The following is an 18,024-nucleotide window of genomic DNA, read 5'->3' on the forward strand; positions in this document are numbered from 1 at the left end:
CAGTAAGTGTTCTGGTTTGCGAATGTTTTTCGGAAGCCAAAGGTCCGATGTGGCTTCCGTGGCTTCCGATTGAGTGCAGGAAGCTCCTGCAGCCAATTGGAAGCCACACCTTGGTTTTCAAACGTTTCCGGAAGTCAAACAAACTTCTGGAACGGATTACGTTCAAGAACCAAGGTACGACTGTATACGAGATTTCCTTCTCCACTGTATCAAAAGGAAGCTCTTGTGAGGTAGATTAGGCCAAGAGATGGAGCTTCAAGACTGAATGGGGGTTTCAATCTGAGTTTCCACATTCAGAGTTAAAGCTAAAATAAAAAAAATTCCTTCCAGTAGCACCTTAAAGACCAACTAAGTTAGTTCTTGGTATGAGCTTTCGTGTGCATGCACACTTCTTCAGATACCAAGAGTTTTTAACCAGAGTTAAAGCTGCTACACTGTTTTTGCTCCCAAAGTGGCATAGACTGCAAGTGTATGTGTTTAGATAGTCCTCTGTTGTGGACTGACTAGTGGTGGTGGATACAGTTGAAAGGATTACATACTATGTATTCTCCCTTGCAAGTGGTATCCTTGTTTCTTACTGTACATACATATGGACTGAGATCCAACATCAGCGGGACAGGGCAGCACTTAGCTGTGCTCCCATCACCAGCACCACTGCAGCTTACCAGGAGGGGAGGCAGTGGGGAAGTTGGTGCAGTGCGATTGTGCCTGTACCATGTGCCAGCCCCTCCTCCAACCGAAGGAACTGTGCTTCTCCTATCAGCCAGCCCTTAGGTCTGTGGCTGCTGCATCTGCTGTTGAATGCCAGGTTGGTTCTGCATCACTGAGACCTGGGTGGGTAAGCAGGATGCAGTTGCTTTCACCCAGCCATGCCTACCTGGGTACATGGTACAGTATCAGGGCAGAGTTGAGGGTCAGGGTAGTTGCAGTGGTCTATAGAAATGCCATATCTCTCTCCAGGCTCTCTGTCCAGTTGAGACAGGACACATTAGGGATTCTACTGGTTTACCTCTCACCTTGGTGCCCAGTAGTCTCCCTGCCTGCATTGACAGAGGTGGAGTTGAGGACTCCAAGACTGCTGGTTTGGGGGGACTTCCACATCCATGCTGAGGCAACCGGCTCTAGGGTGGCTAAAGACTTCATGCCTGCCCTGATTGCCATGGGGCTGTCCCAACTTGTCCCTGGCACCAACACATGTGGCAGGCTGCACTTTGGACCTTATTTTCTCAACTGGGCAGGAAAAGGGTGAACTTGACATTAGTCTCTTGTTGTGGTCATATCACTTCCTGTTGAAATTCCAGCACCTTTTCCCCTCTGCAGAGGCGGGGGACATATGAGGATGCTCCACCCTCAAAGGCTGATTGATCCAATGGGCTTCCAGGTGGCTCTGGGGGATTTTCTGGCTGATATGACTGGTATTTCTGTTGAAGCCCCATCTGGACAAGGATAGCCTAACTTCTTTTATTTATGCTCTGGTAACATCTAGGTTGGTTTATCTCAACACATTATATATGGGGCTGCCTCTGGAGATGGTTCAGAAACTAGCTTGTGCAGAATTCAGTGGCCAGCTTGCTCACTGAGGCAGGATGGCTTGAGCATATAATGCCAATTCTAGCTTGACTGCACTGGCTGCCAGTTAGTTTCAGGGCCCAATTCAGAGGTGAGTAGCACCCTTTGCTAACATTCATAAAAGTGTTGTGTCACTAAATGTTTACAAAAATATACCTTTTATTGGGGAATAATAACCTGATGACAGGTTAGATCGTAAGGAATAACCCATTAACCATTTTGGTCACCGCTTGGTTTCAGTGATGTATTGGTGAGAGTGATGATATAGGACCTGGGGGGGAAAGGTAGGGCTGCCGTACACCTGGATTTACCCAGACATTACCGGGATTTCAAAGGCAGAAGTGACATCCGGGGGGGGGGGGATTTCCGGAAGGTGGCGGTTTGTCCTGGATCTTCAGCAAGTAAACAAAAAAATTGCACCTTTGTTCTCATTCACCTTTCTGCAAGTCCTGACCAGATAGGATCTCTGAGGATGGAGGAACTTGGTCAGAGCAGAAAACGAGGCGACACTTGTTTCCAGATGGCAGGGCAGTGGGTGCAGCTGCTCCCCCTTCCTGTCTGACTTCCTTCAATAGAAAATGGTGTCCACGTTGCTATGGCCTCTGTTCCTTGAGGGTTCCTATCGCTTACTCTCTTCCTGCTAGGCATTGCACTTCGCCTTCAGCTGTGACAAGATAAGCAGCGCTGGGTCCGTGTGTATGTGGCACAGGATTGGCTGCTCAAGACCCCCAAGCGCTGCTCTGAGAAACCTAACTGGGATTGTCATGCAGAATTACAGGCTTTTAGCCAACGGTTACATAAGGAGTTTTCACCAAAAAAATCACATATAAAAAGCTCAACAATTTTGGGGGGTCCTGGTTTTTTACTTTTGGAAATATGGCAACCCTAGAAAAAGGTTCAAATCCCATTCAGCTCATTGGGTGACTTTGGGCTAGACACCATATTTAAGCCTGACCTACTTCACCAGGTTGTTGTGATGATACAAATGGGGAGAAGAACCATGGACACTATCTTGAGCTCCTTGGATGAAAGATGGGATATAGATGTAAAGAAGTGCTGCCTGCTAAATATCTCTCATGTTAAGAGTGTGGTGTTTTTAAAAATATCAACAAGAATTGTTTATCCATGTTCTTTTCCTGCAGTTTGCCACGTGGGTAGATGCTGTTATATTTGTCTTCAGCCTAGAGGATGAAATTAGCTTCCAAACCGTGTACCACCACTATAGCCGTATGGCAAACTATCGCAACACTAATGAAATCCCAATGGTACTTGTGGGTACTCAGGGTAAGTGTTGTCTCATGTGCCATATATCTTTCCTTGAAAAATACTTCATTTAATTGTTTGGCCCTTGTTCTTTTATTTTTATAAGTAAGTCTTTTGAGAGAACTTTGTTGATCTGTTTACCAATAGTACCTAGGAGATTTCTAATAGTGTTCTAAGATTTTGTTTGTAAAACACTCTTATGCCTGGAGGCGGTTGGAGGATGGATGGTGGCCAATGGATTGAGGTTGAATCCTGACAAGACAGAAGTACTGTTCTTGGGGGACAGGGGGCAGGCGGGTGTGGAGGACTCCCTGCTCCTGAATGGGGTAACTGTGCCCCTGAAGGACCAGGTGTGCAGCCTGGGAGTCATTTTGGACTCACAGCTATCCGTGGAGGCACAGGTCAATTCTGTGTCCAGGACAGCTGTCTTTCAGCTCCATCTGGTTCACAGGCTGAGACCCTACCTGTCCACGGACTGTCTTGCCAGAGTGGTGCATGCTCTGGTTATCTCCCACTTGGACTACTGCAATGCGCTGTATGTGGGGCTACCTTTGAAGGTGACCCGGAAACCACAACTAATTCAGAACGCAGCAGCTAGACTGGTGACTGGGAGCGGCTGCCGAGACCACGTAACACCGGTCCTGAAAGTTCTACATTGGCTCCCAGTACGTTTCCGGGCACAATTCAAAGTGTTGGTGCTGATCTTTAAAGTCCTAAACGGCCTCGGCCCAGTATACCTGAAGGAGCATCTCCACCCCCATCGTTTTGCCCGGACGCTGAGGTCCAGCTCCGAGGGCCTTCTGCCAGTTCCCTCACTGCGAGAAGCAAAGCGACAGGGAACCAGGCAGAGGGCCTTCTCAGTAGTGGCACCCGCCCTGTGGAACGCCCTCCCATCAGATGTCAAAAAGATAAACAAATACCTGACATTCAGAAGACATCTGAAGGCAGCCCTGTTCAGGGAAGTTTTTAATGTGTGACATTTTAATGTATTTTTTAATCTTTGTTGGAAGCCGCCCAGAGTGGCTGGGGAAACCCAGCCAGATGGGCGGGGCACAAATAATAAATTATTATTATTATTATTACTTATTCAGAATATGTTTTATGTCTGGTCAGTGATGTTTAATTTCTGAGGACTGGGAGCATTTCTTCTTCTTCTTTATTTATTTATTTATTTCTATACTGCTTTGTAGTTTTAATAAAAATCTCAAATCAGTTTACAGCATATTAAATCAATCAATCAATCAATCAAACAAACAAACATTAGCCGGGTCTATGTTCCTCCGGCCTCATGAGGAGACTCTTCAGTAGGGCTGGTGAGTGTGGGCCTCGCCCCCTAGGCCAGGTGGAGAGGGCCTTGCAGGCAGTGGCCTTCACACTCACAGCCGGGCGATATTCCTCTGGCCTCATGAGGAGCCTCATTCTTCTTTTGTCTGTTTAGGACTTTAGGCAAAACAATATGTTTACCAGGTCTGGAACATCAAGATAGGCATTTTATTTTTTTGATAGATGCAAATCCAAGATGTTCAAATTTCCAGTGCCATTTAGTCGAATAAAATATATACAATAAAGCTAATTTATTAATCATATTTGCATTTGGCATTTCTGCATTATGGTACTATGTGATTATGTGTTTACAATAGCATCGTATGTTGGATTTTTCTTACCCCCTGTTACCATAGTAAATCTGCATAGAAGCTTTTGGCCACTGTTTTGAAGCATATAAGAAGAACTCTCATTTGTTGCATGATTATTAAATTAACTCTCTTGGGTGTGATTTAATTTGCATCCTTGCTTAAAGTCTCAATAAAGCAAATGCATTTGAGATTGGCCAGTGTAATATACAGGATGTGTTTTGTCATTTATTTTTATTCTGAAATTTGATGGCAAATTGGATTTCTATAGACCTTGAAGTTTTCAGTTCAGGTGCCAAATTAGAGCAAGATTCTATTTAGTGCATCCTAATGGCTTTGATCCCCACATCCTACTGTGCTTTCTTGTACTTTTTCTTGTACTTTTACGGCAGTTACCCCTTCTAAGCCTGCATAGTCTCTCTGGAATTGATTTTGGGGGAGGCGAGAGGAACTTCAGATAGGTTATAGGCATCTCCCCCTCTCTGTTCAAGCAGAGGACATTCTTGACTGAACCTTCAGTTTCAGACAGTGACCAACCATTGGGAAGCTCACAAGTGGAACAGAACCCGAGTGTCCGTTGCTTGTTTGTAGCATTTGACAATGAAGGTGAATTTTCCACACTCTTTCAGGGCGTATCTAAAGATATTCCAATACACTAAATATTAAGTTTTGAGTAGTGGTTATTCTTGATTCTTTTACGTTGATTTTTAGACTGAACTTGGTGTGAGGGAATGTGCTGCCCAGCAGGGGGAAAATGAATATACCCTTGTCAGTTCATGGAGTGCCAGAATTGTGGCTCAGTGGGACAAAATCTTACTTTTTGGCATGCTCTTTGCTGCTTTAGAGCAGCTTTGAGAATTACCAAAAATATTGTGCAACCTGGTTTTTCCAGTTTCTTTTGATCTTCTTGACCTTTAGGCTAAGGCAAGAGTGAGCAATACCAGGCAACTTTTTAATCTTGATCTTGTTGTATTTAGACAATAGAGTTTGAAAGCTCCTTGTTTATAGAGTTGTCTTTAGAATCTTAATGAGCTCATAAAAAGTACATTCTTAGTTTAGATTGGGGTGTCCAAACTTTTTTCAAAGAGAGCCAGATTTGATGAAGTGAACATCCGTGAGGGCCAACTATTTTGCCTGACATACTTTGAACCATTAAAATTAAATGCAAATTAACAATTTTATGCAAAGTTTATTGCAAACGGCATACCTTTCATTTCGTCACATGGATGACAAATCTAAACAGGCGTTAAATCACTCTGCCTTTCATATCTGAAGCTGAAATATATGTCAGGAACATTGTAAAGTACATTACATATTATTGGTAATAAAGGTTGTCAACTTTTAAGTTCAAAAAATATGAACAGGAACATAACACCAGGTATACATGTTGTGTCCAAATATATTTATACCTGATTTAGACCAACTGACATTAACTGAGATTTTACAATGTATTCATCTCAATTGAAAAAAACCAACAACTTGCCTGTACTAATGTGAAGGGTGAAGCTGAGATCTGGACTGCAGCAAATAGGCTAGGTCTGGTTCAAAGGCAGTGGTTTTGATTCGCAAAATGTCATGCAGGTGAGAGTCACTTAGTCTTGTCTTCACGCGGTTCTTGTTAAAGTTCATAGCAGAGAATGTCTTCTCACACAAATATGTTGAGCCAAACAAGCTCAGCATTTTCTTAGCCAATGTTCGTATCTCTTGAAACCAGCTCTTATCCAGTTGGCGGTAGAAGTCCACAAGAGAGAGCTGTTGGTGACGACTGCGTAACTCGCTGTCACAATGCAGTTCAATGAACTCGAGCTGCAGCTGACCTGACCTGGAGCATCATTGGGGTCAACAGAGAAGGGAGAGGAAGGAGAAAAAGCTGATCTCCTTTTCAATAGCAGCAAAATCCTGAAAGCGCTGTTTAAACTCCCCAGCCAGAGATATAATGTCTGCTGCATACCTGGTTGTTTGTGCACTGCTACTGTCTTGTGCAAAACTGTTCATTATTTCCTGCAACGCTGAAAAATGTATGGTATTGGGCTGTGTTTGTGACAATTGCCTTTGGAAAAGTTGCAGTTTTGTCCCAAAGGCCTTGAGGTGTGAATAAAGCTGGCTCACCGCTGCGTCTTTCCCCTGAAGACTCGTGTTCAGTACATTCAGATACTTTGTTATGTCAACTAAAAACCCCAAATCAGCCAGCCAAAAGTGGATCAGATAGTTCTTGCATCGGTTGTCCCTTTGTTTCCAATAATTCTTCAATTTCCTTTCTGAGAAAGTAAAAACACTGCAGTGCAGACCTCTGACTGAGCCACCTTACATAGTTGTGATACAAAACATCTTCGTATTCAGCTGGAGGTGACACAGGGCTTTAGAGTGAATAAAATTAATAGTCTTTAGCACTGGTTTCATAACATGATCATATTTGAGATTATGAGCACAGAGAACTTGTTGATGAATAATACAATGGAGTTTAATAGCTTTGCCTCCTCCTTCGATCACCTTGTTACTGATTAGGGTTGATAATCCACTTCGTTCACCAGTCATGGCAGGTGCCCCATCAGTAATAATCCCAGTAACTTCGTTACGAGGCATTTTCATGTCATCTATGGCGGAACTAACAGAAAGAAACAAATACTTTCCTCTTGTTTGGTCCATAAGGCTCTGGAGGTCAAGTAACTCTTCAGTCACATACATTTCATCGTCCACCCCTCTCATAAAAATCAGCAGCTGAGCTGTGTCAGATAGGTCTGTGCTTTCATCACAGGCTATTGAAAAGAAGTCAAAATCCACTCTTTTGGACATCAGTGGTCTCTTAACATCTGATGAAGTATCTTCAGTTCTCTGTACTACAGTGTTACGAGCCAGGCAAACCCTTGCTTCCTCTCAGGACGGATATTCTCAACCATTTTTATAACACATTCTTTGATAAATTCACCCTCAGCAAAAGATTTGCAATTTTTAGCAATTAATGTTGCCACCTCATAGCTCGCCCTAGTGGCATTTTCATCTGACTAACGGGCTCTTGTGAAAAAATCTCTGTTCTGACATTAAAACAGCTACACTTTTCACTGCGTTCATGCCCTCTTAGCTTGTCGTATGTGCTATGTCTCGACTGGTAGTTTCTCTTGACATTAAATTCCTTATAAACAGCCACAGTCTCTTGATATATCAGACAAACACAGTGATTCCGTATTTCATTGAAGAAATATTCCACTTTCCACCTGTCCTGGAAGTGGCGGCCCTCACTGTCAACTTTCCTTCTCTTATTTACAGTCGCCATTTTAGAAATTGGCCAGAAGGGGAAGAGATCATGTGAGCGCAGTTCCAGTGCCAACAAGAATTCGCCAGAGATCTCTTCCAAATGAAGTTACACTGTAATGTACAGTGCTAAATGCTGGTGGGTCACAAGTGAGGGGTAGTGTCTGGAGGCAGTGTCTTGTAGCCTCATGTAATAAACCTTGATCTTTTTACTGTTAGCTTTATGCACTCTTCTGCACCATTTTCTATTGTCCCCTGTCCTGAATAAAGATGGAAAGTGCAGGTTCTCTTCAGTTGCAGCAAAGATGAATTGCCTGCCTTTGTGGCTGTGTGTGGTGAAGACACAGCGCAGGGAGAAGGAGCGCACCAAATCCTGTGACGTCCAAGAGATTGTGAGAACATAGATGTGAGGACGTGCAGTCCCATGGCGTTCAGAGATCCCAGGGGTCCTGAGAGGCACTCGGAGCTTCACTGGGGGCCACAACAGATAGATTTTGCCAAATTACCTGGGGGGCCATATTAAACAGGAACACGGGCCACAATTGGCCCACGGGCCAGACTTTGGACATGACTGGTTTAGATGAATAATGTGTAGATTACAATTTAGTTGATTAAAATGGTTGTGCCAAATATTTACGTAATAGTGGTTCTATTCAGAAGAAATAGTTGAATTAATAAAATCTTCCCTAGATTGTTCATGAAAATATAGTTTCTTTTAAAATTGCAACTGGATCCTTTGTCTAATTTCTTCTTGGTTCATCTCAGCTATAAGTTTGAGTTATATCTAAAACCCTGCAGAGGGACCATCTGAGGAAAAATGAGCTCTTCCAGTTGATACCCTTTATGACATAAAAGTAGATGGGGCTCCTATATAGGAATGCTTCATCTTGGATAATTTCATTCTGTAAACGACCTACACTTAGCCTCAAAAGCAAAAGGATTATGTCAAACCAAAATGAATTATTCTAGCTTGCTGCATTATAAAGATTGGGAATGGATTCAAAGTACACAAACAAATACGTGCTGCAGTCTGTCATTTTACTACCAATACATAGGGTGGATCTACAGTGGTGCCTCGCAAGATGAAAAACGTGCAAGACGAAAGAGTTTTCCGTTTTTTGAGTCGTTCCGCAAGACGAATTTCCCTATGGGCTTGCTTCGCAAGATGAAACGTCTTGCGAGTTCTTGCGAGTTTGTTTCCTTTTTCTTAAAGCCGCTAAGCCATTAATAGCCACTAAGCCGTTAATAGCCGCTAAGCCCCTAATAGCCGTGCTTCGCAAGACGAAAAAACTGCAAGATGAAGAGACTCGCGGAACGGATTAATTTCGTCTTGCGAGGCACCACTGTACGAACAGGGGATAAAAATGCTATGGAAAATTTATTTACTCTCTAGCGCCATCTGGTGTTGCATGTTCAAAACACTGTTTTTTGACTAATGTAATTGAGTCCATAATCCTGAATAGTAGTATCATAAATATTTTTTAGGGGGGAAATTCAGTCAGCCTCTTGACTGGATTTGAAAAATTGCATTTTGTTTAGGCAAGATCTTATTAGCATGTAGGGAGGTTAGCAAATATGTTGCATTCGGGATCAGAGGATTAGAAATGACTTTGTGTTTGTTGTCATAAGAGCTTCAACAATTCCCAGTTCTGCACAGCAAAAAGCAAAGTTTCTAGAGTTTTGCAAGGCTATTGATGTCTCCTTTCTTCAAATATGAATAAGTCTGTTCTGAAAAGTGCAGTTCCCAAGCACAGCCTTCATGAGAGGGGAGTGACAAGAATTCTACTCAATACTGATCCAGAGCAAAACTTCAACATATAGTTAGCAGAGTAAAAACTTAAACACGTTGCAGGATTCCCAAAAAATAGACCAGAGGCAATTGTATTTCATGCAGCAGAGTTTACTACTGCTACTGAAGGTAAATGAGCATAGTGGTCACAAATCCATACATTCAAGATTGGCACTGTCCATAAAAAATCCAGTTGCAGCAGACGTAACCTAAACTTACAATAACTTATAATAAGACTTAAACCTTAACACTTAAGCATACTATGTACACAACACCACACCAAAGGGGAAGAGAGATAGAAAAGTGAAACTCAGGCACTTTCTGACCTGTTATTATAGTCAGCATGACCTTGTCTGAAAGAGATGACAGAACCACTCCAAATCAGCTACAGTGGTGCCCCGCAAGACGAATGCCTCGCAAGACGGAAAACCCGCTAGACGAAAGGGTTTTCCGTTTTGGAGGTGCTTCGCAAAACGTATTTCCTATGGGCTTGCTTCGCAATACGAAAATGTCTTGCGAGTTCCTGCGGGGTTTTTTTCCTCCCCCCCCCTTTTTCCCAAGCCGCTAAGCCGCTTAACAGCTGATCTGCTAAGCCGCTTAACAGCTGATCCGCTAAGCCGCTTAACATCTGATCCGCTACTAAGCCGCTAAGCCGCTTATCAGCTGAGCCGCTAAGCCGCTAAACCGCTTATCAGCTGAGCCGCTAAGCCCGCTAAGCCGCTAATGGGCTTGCTTCGCAAGACGAAAAAACCGCAAGACGAAGAGACTCGCGGAACGGATTCTTTTCGTCTTGCGAGGCACCACTGTATTCAGATTCTCCAAAGGAATAACCCAAACATCAGGAACCTTCTGCCTGTTTTTAGGCAGAATAAAAAGTTGCTTGTTGGCTAGGAACCTCCAGTTTGCATTACCTTGTATCACACAGAGAAGCTTCCAGAACCCTCCTGAATCAATTAAAATAGGAAAGATCTCTACACATTAGATCAACTTTTCTCTCCAAAAAATGCACACTGACAAGGAAATTCATGAAGCCGTAGTGTGAGTTTCTAATATGGATGTGCCCCAACCACAGGACTTGGTTCAAGCCTCCAATCAGCTCCGCAGGAAGCAGTCCACCTCACTCTGTTGTGCTTCATAGATCCTCCCCCCATTCATTATGGGTGATCAAAGAACAGCTATAAATTGTTTACTTTTGGCAGAAATGGGTGAAATTTGCAGGAATAGTAGGCCCTCTCCTAGGAGTGGATAGTTCCTGTAAAATTAAAGGCAAATAGGTAGAGGGACTTCTGTGTGGACTCATTAAGTTTTTATTTTTAAAATATCCAGGAAACATTTTAAATTTCATTTTATTTTAGTACGTGCTTATCTGCAGATTTCTTTAAAAAAATCGGAATAATCTCTGCTTCAACTGATTCAGCTTTGTACGGATCTCATTTTACCTCAGTTTGAATAAGCCTAAAATCCCTCTAGGCACCTTGACTTGGAATTTGTTCAAATCTGACGAACACCCCTAGTTTCTACAATGTTTTTCTTTTTTTAAGCATCCAGTTGATTTGGACACAAGATTCCCAAAAGACAGGAAGGTTAGCTTTGCATATTGCTACAAAAACTCAGAAGACCCACATGACCCACATGACCCGTAATTCTTCTTGCTATTCTTGGAGTAATGCCAAAGCTGCCTCCATGTGGGGAGCATTGATATCTCCCAGCAGGACGGGAATTACAGATTTTTCCTTCTAGGGCTAACTCTTTGATCTTGATCTTCCTCTGTGGTTTCTGCTGATAATGTACAAAACCTCTTGAGAGTATTTCTCCCCCTGCACTATTCAGGCTGTTTGCTGTCTAATAACAATGCTGAAACCCCTTGCTTTAATTTATGAAATGTGTGTATTTATACCCCCCCCGGTAATAATAAAACAAATTATTAATGCTCAGTTTCCTCTTAAGCTACTAGAATTCATGATTGATGAGCTTTTGAAATCAGATCAAGTATTCCTCTTTTTTGTAATCTAGCTGTAATATTCACACATTAGGTGTATGATGTCCTTGAAGGCCACAGTTCTAAGTTATTCTACATTTCTATGGGGATGCAGACTTTTTTTTCTGCCCACAGAACTCCCAGTTTATTTACCAACCCTTTTGAATTCTGTCCAATTATGAGAAACACATGGGGTTGAAAGGAAGAAATGAATGAACTTGTGGCCACAGACAGTAGCTCTTTTAAAATGGTACATGGGAATAGTTTAAGGTTGTTCTGGTAAATATGAACAAAATAATGTTTAAGCATCCTAGTGTGCATGACTCCAGACACTGGTCCAAATGCTAGGTGCTTATGCATTTAATTCCATAATTCCTATACCTCAGAATAGGAATTCAAAAATAAATTTAAGTAGAAGTGAAACTGGTCTAAAGAGTACTCTCAGTAAACTCTATTTAAAATTTTGTATCTTGTTCTTGTATTTGATGAAAAAATTACCCTACTGTTTTCTTTGTAGATGCTATAAGTTCCAGTAATCCTCGTGTCATTGACGATGGTAGAGCGCGGAAACTGTCGAATGATTTGAAAAGATCTACCTACTATGAAACCTGTGCTACCTATGGGCTGAATGTGGAGAGAGTCTTTCAGGATGGTAAATAATTTTTCCTACATAGTATCAAAGAGTACCTAATTCAAATTTATCTTACCCTCCCCACCCTCTCACTATATATAAGGGTCTGGTGACTTCTGTTTCAGTGTATCTGAAGAAGTGTGCATGCACACGAAAGCTCATACCAATAACTTAGTTGGTCTCTAAGGTGCTGCTGAAAGGAATTTTTTTATTAATTGAATCAAGTTGTGTAAAAAATAGATCTTGAGTCATGCTGTAGATCTATAAACATGTGTCTGGGCTCTACCACTTCAGACTGTGGAGGCTTTCATGCTTGAATGATATGCCATGCAAACATTTTCCCTGCACATAAAGACAACATCTAGACGTCAAAGAGAAGGTCAAGGGAGAGCATTTCTCTCTGACATCTAGTTTTCTATGTGGTGAGGATTATTTTGTATGGAAGAGCACTTAGTCATGTGCCCACAGACTGCAGTGGTCTAGCTCGCATGCAGATATACCACCCTGGTAAGAACAAAAAGGCATATCATGCTTCACTGCTGCCTCTGGCTCACTTCTTTCAGGACAATCTGCTTACTATTGATGCAGATGCTGTCCAGCCCAGGAGCAGCACATCCTGTTTTGCCACCTGAGGTGAAACAGGAACGTGCTGCCGCCACCGCCTCTCTTACCTCGGATGCGTGGTGATGCCTATGAGGTGGGTATTTCCAGTGAGATCTTTCTCTTACCAGAAACTAGTTCCAGTGCCACTTCTTCTGCCCAAGGGAGCTGCTTCATCCCACCTCATGGGTGGTCCAGCCCTGTTGCCACCCGTAGCATTTTACAAGTTTTGAAATCAAGCACATTAACTATATTGTAGAGTACTATATATGAAATCTAATATGTTGAGTGCTTAAGAATCATTATCAGGTGTTACTCCATCCAACTCTTATGTGTCTCAGTTCTCTGGACCAGGGGTTGGCAAGGTTTACTGGCCATGGGCCGGATCACTCCCACAGAGATTGTCCATGGGCCGGATTGGCGCAGCGTGACACCGGAAATTGCGTCTGCACATGTCCGCGACGCTGAAAATTGTTTCTGCGCATGCCCAGACGCCGAAAATCGTGCCTGCACAGACGTGATCTGCGTGTGTGCAGACGCGATTTTCGGTACCGCTTGAGTTTCTGCACCGTGCTGCAGTGTGGTTTCCAACATCTATATGAAGCCTCTGGGAGATACCATCAGAGGGTTTGGGCTGGGTGTTAATCAGTATGTGGATGATACCCAGCTCTACCTCTCCTTTAAATCAGAACCAGTGAAGGCAGTGAATGACCTTTGTGAGTGTCTTGAGGCGGTTGGAGGATGGATGGTGGCTAACAGATTGAGGTTGAATCTTGACAAGACAGAAGTACTGTTCTTAGGAAACAGGGGGTGGGTGGATGTGGAGGACTCGCTGGTTCTGAATGGGGCAACTGTGCCTCTGAAGGACCAGGTGTGCAGCCTGGGAGTCATTTTGGACTCACAGTTGTCCATGGAGGTGCAGGTCAATTCTGTGTCCAGGGCAGCTCCATCTGTTACTCTTGCTGAGACCCTACCTACCTGTGCACCGTCTCGCCAGAGTGGTGCATGCTCTGGTTATCTCCTGCTTGGACTACTGCTCTATGTGGGGCTACCTTTGAAGCTGACTCAGAAACTGCAATTAATCCAGAATGCGGCAGCTAGACCGGTGACCGGGAGTGGCCGCCAGGACCATATAACACCGGTCCTGAGAGACCTGCATTGGTTCCCAGTACATTTCCAAGCACAATTCAGAGTGTTGGTGCTGACCTTTAAAGCCCTAAAGAGCCTTGGTGCTGTATACCTGAAGGAGCATCTCCACCCCCATCGTTCAGCCCAGACAATGTGGTCCAGCTCCGAAGGCCTCCTTGTGGTTCCCTCATTGTGAGAAGTGAGGTTATAGGGAACCAGGCAGAGGGCCTTTTCAGTAGTGGTGCACACCCTGTGGAATGCCCTCCCTGTCAAGGGAGGCCACCTAGAGTTTATTTCCCTGTCAAGGAAATAAACAGCTATCGAACTTTTAGAAGACATCTGAAGGCAGCCCTGTTTCAGGAAGCTTTTAATGTTTGATGTTTTATCATGTTTTTACTATTCTGCTGGGAGCCACCTAGAGTGACTGGGGAAACCCAGCCAGATGGGTGGGGTATAAATAGTAAAATTATTATTACTATTATAACTGCCAATATCATAATGTTGTTATATAAAACTTTGATGTAACCACATTTGGAATGCTGTGTACAGTCCTGGTCATCTCACCTCAAATAGAGTAAGGTAGAAAAGGTTTAGAAAAAGACAACCAAAATGATCAGTGGGATGGAGCGACTCCCGTATGAAGTTGAGGCATCTGGGACTTTCCAGTTTAGAGAAAAGGCAAGTAAGAAGTTACATGATGGAAGTTTATACAGGGCATGGTGAAAAGTTTTTATTACCTTTTTCATAACATTCTGTTGTTGTTTTTTAAAGATATTTATTGAGAAAAATTTTTGAATATAAGAAAAAATGAAAAATAAACATACAAAATAATAAGCAGTTAAAAACACACATTAATTTTCAATAACATAACTTCCATACCCTTATTTCCTCCAACTTCCTCATACTTCCCTTCTTTGTATTCCAGTTCAGTTTGTTAGTTCAGCAAATCCTTACCATAAAACTTTTACCCATTTATAATCCTTTTTTTCATATCTCCTAAAGCATTACAGCTGGAAACCGCTTAATTTCTATCCAGGATCTTTCTAACATTCCTTAATTTTACAATATTTCTTTAAGTAGTCTTTAAATTTCTTCCAATCTTCTTCCGCCGTCTCTCTTCCCTGGTCTCGGATTCTGCCAGTCATCTCAGCCAGTTCCATGTAGTCAATCACCTTCATCTGCCATTCTTCCAGAGTAGGTAGATCTTGTGTCTTCCAGTACTTAGCGATTAGTATTCTTGCTGCTGTTGTAGCATACATAAAAGAAATTCTGTCTTTCTTTTGCACCAATTGGCTGACAATGCCCAGGAGGAAGGCCTCTGGTTTCTCTTTTTCATAACATTCTGACCCAGGGACATCCAGTGAGGCTAAGAATTGAAAGATTCAGTAGACAAAAGAAAGTAACTCTCCACACAACACATAAGCCATGGATCGTGCGCCCCTAGGAGGCCATAATGGTCATCACCTTGGATGGCTTTAAAAGGGGATTGGATGAATTCATGAAGGATGAGACTGTCAGTGGATATCATCCATGCTGGCTTGTTAATGCCTCCACTATCAGAGACAGTGTGCCTCTGAATAATAGCCCCTTTGGGAACATACTTGTTGATGAGAAGCCGATTATCTGTTTTTGTACAGTCAAACCTTGGTTCTTGAATGGCTTAGTTGCCGAACAAATCAGCTCCCGAACGCCGCAAACCCGGAAGTGTTCTGGTTTGCAAACGTTTTTTGGAAGCTGTACATCCGTCGCGGCTTCCTCTTGAGTGCAGGAAGCTCCTGCAGCCAATCAGAAGCCACGCCTTGGTTTTCGAATGGTTTTTGGAGTTGAACGGACCCTCGGAACAGATTAAGATCAAGAACCAAGGTACCACTGTATTTCCAAAGTGGGAATCCCAGAGCACAAGCATCAATAACACCCTCATAATTTGCTTCTCAGATCCTGCCTTTGTGTACTAAAGTCTTACATTATTTTAAAAGTGAATTTTGCTACTTACATCATTTTATTATGATGCTTGTTTTGAAGTGCTTCCCAGACTAAAAGATGTTAGATAAATTAGACTGAAAAAACTTTTATATGGCCACTCTTAAATCTAAACACTTTCCTGCCTTCCAGAAACAGCTGTTTTCCTCATTTTTACTTGCATCGAGCCTGAAGAAGAGCTCTGTGTAACCCAAAAGCTCACATACCACATTATGAATTTTCATCCCAATAACATTATTTTACTACTTTTGTATGGTTTTTGATATTCTTCAGAAACATAATCTTGCAAGCTAGATTTTTGTATTCACTGAAAATATTTACTACTCAACCACTCTTTCCAACTTATCATCAGGCTAGTTAAAGAAAGGCAGAGAGAGAGAGTGTGTTATTGTACTATACTGATTCCAAGCAGTATGGCTCTTTTTCTTTAGGTTTTGATAGATAGGATGCCCTAGTGGTGCAGTAAGTCCATAGCTGTCAACCATCCCTTATTTGGCGGGAAGCTCCCTTATCCCAGCGCCATTTCCTGCTGCTGTCCCTTATTGATGATGTCCCTTAAATTTCCTGGGTTTCAAAGGAAGCAGCTCCTCTCCTTCCCTCCCTGTCGGCCAGGGAGGAGGGAGGCTCCAGCTGTGTTGCTTGGCTGCGTTGCTCACCCAATAAGGAGTCTAAGAACGACTGTGGGGTGGAGCTTGCATGCCTTGTGCCCAGCCGCGTTGCCTGGGGACTCGCCTTTGCTCAGTGCTTCCCAGCGGAGAGGCGACGGTGGTTTTCCTTGCTGCATCCCCTTTGCCGGGTTGCTGCGCTGTGGGAACCACCACTTGAGGCTTCGTTTGGCTGCTGGCTGGGCTTTCTGCCTTTGGCTTGGAGGGGCTCAGAAGTTGAACATACCTGTGCTCGGAATCGGATGGATGCGTCATTGATGGCCAACTCACCCTTGCAGGGGAAAAGGTCTGTCTAGAGCGGGGGCATATGGTGGGGGAAAAGGAAAGGAGCTGGTTGAGTACAATGGCGGGTGGCGATCTCGTGGGAGGGGGGCTTTTGGATTTGTTTTGGAGGCTCCTTCGATTGACTGTTATGGGGGAAAGGAAGGGAGCTGGTTGACTAAAATCCCTTATTTTGGCTGCTGATCCCTTATTTTCGAGGCTGCTGGTCCCTTATTTTCAAATCTGTAAGTTGACAGCTATGAGTGAGTCTGGCTATTAACCAGAAAGCTGGTGGTTTGAGCCCACCCAGGGATGGTTGTAGGCAGGATTCCTTCAATGCAGGAGTTTAGACTAGATGACCCTCAGAGTTCCTTCCAACTCTACAATCCTGTGAGTCTATGAACCCTGAAGCAGGGTGGCAGGCATCTAAATTGGTTATGCGATGAAGCAAATGCATTCTATACATATTCAGAGGGACTTTTCCCTGCTTGAAAAAGACCTTGGGGTGGTGCTGATTATTCACTATGTAGAGGACAAAGTATATATTCCAAAGCATGCACAGGCACACCCACAAAAATTCAGGTATGTGCTGAAGGAACAACATACAGTGCACTCCCACTACAGCTTCACAGACTTCAGCATTTACCTGCCACCACTGTTCCAGATGACTGGGTCAACAGATGATAGGTACAGCATGGGATCTGTTTGGGAAAACAGTTTTATAGCAGCACCTGTCCTGCACACATGCCTTATGCATTGGACTTGGGAAATAATCTGGACAAGTGAAAAGTGGATAGAAAGACATCTTACAGTATGAAATAACATTCACAGAATTGTCAGCAATTGATTTTATATTGAAAGCAGTACACTTTCCTAAAAAATGCTTTAGGATTGAAATGGAACTTTTGGCTCCCTCTTGTGGAAATTCCTCTCCAATACATGTAATATTCACTGTCCTCTCTCCCCCCTCCCCTTCCACATACAGAGCGCTTCTTGCTTTGGACATGAATTAGGCACTGAAACATCATTGGTCATACTTTGTCAAGGGAGAGATGACATAATTTATATCAACATTTCTATACTGTCCTTAGTAAAAAAAAAAACAGTTTACAGTGTAGGACATAATAAACAATTTATGTCATAACGTAAAATCTGTACAATACAAAAAGTTAAGACATTTCTATGGCTATAATGCACAACAACAAGACATAATACACAAATTCTGAGTAGCAATGTCATATGCACAATATCATCCCAGCAACCATCTCCACAACCACTGT

At 43.0% G+C, this 18,024-nt stretch overlaps 1 protein-coding gene across 5 annotated transcripts in view; it reads left to right on the top strand.

The window, feature by feature from the left end:
• AGAP1 (ArfGAP with GTPase domain, ankyrin repeat and PH domain 1) overlaps positions 1-18,024 on the top strand; it is a 323,467-nt gene that overhangs the window by 54,018 nt on the left and 251,425 nt on the right. For all 5 annotated transcript variants that reach the window (XM_083472461.1, XM_083472462.1, XM_083472463.1 and 2 more), the window contains 2 exons: positions 2,712-2,853; positions 11,997-12,131. In XM_083472461.1, the coding sequence (XP_083328587.1) occupies positions 2,712-2,853; positions 11,997-12,131 (277 nt within the window). The remainder of the gene's footprint in view (positions 1-2,711; positions 2,854-11,996; positions 12,132-18,024) is intronic.

This window comes from Podarcis liolepis (genome assembly GCF_965112155.1).
Source record: "Podarcis liolepis genome assembly, chromosome: 1".
NCBI lineage: Eukaryota > Metazoa > Chordata > Lepidosauria > Squamata > Lacertidae > Podarcis > Podarcis liolepis.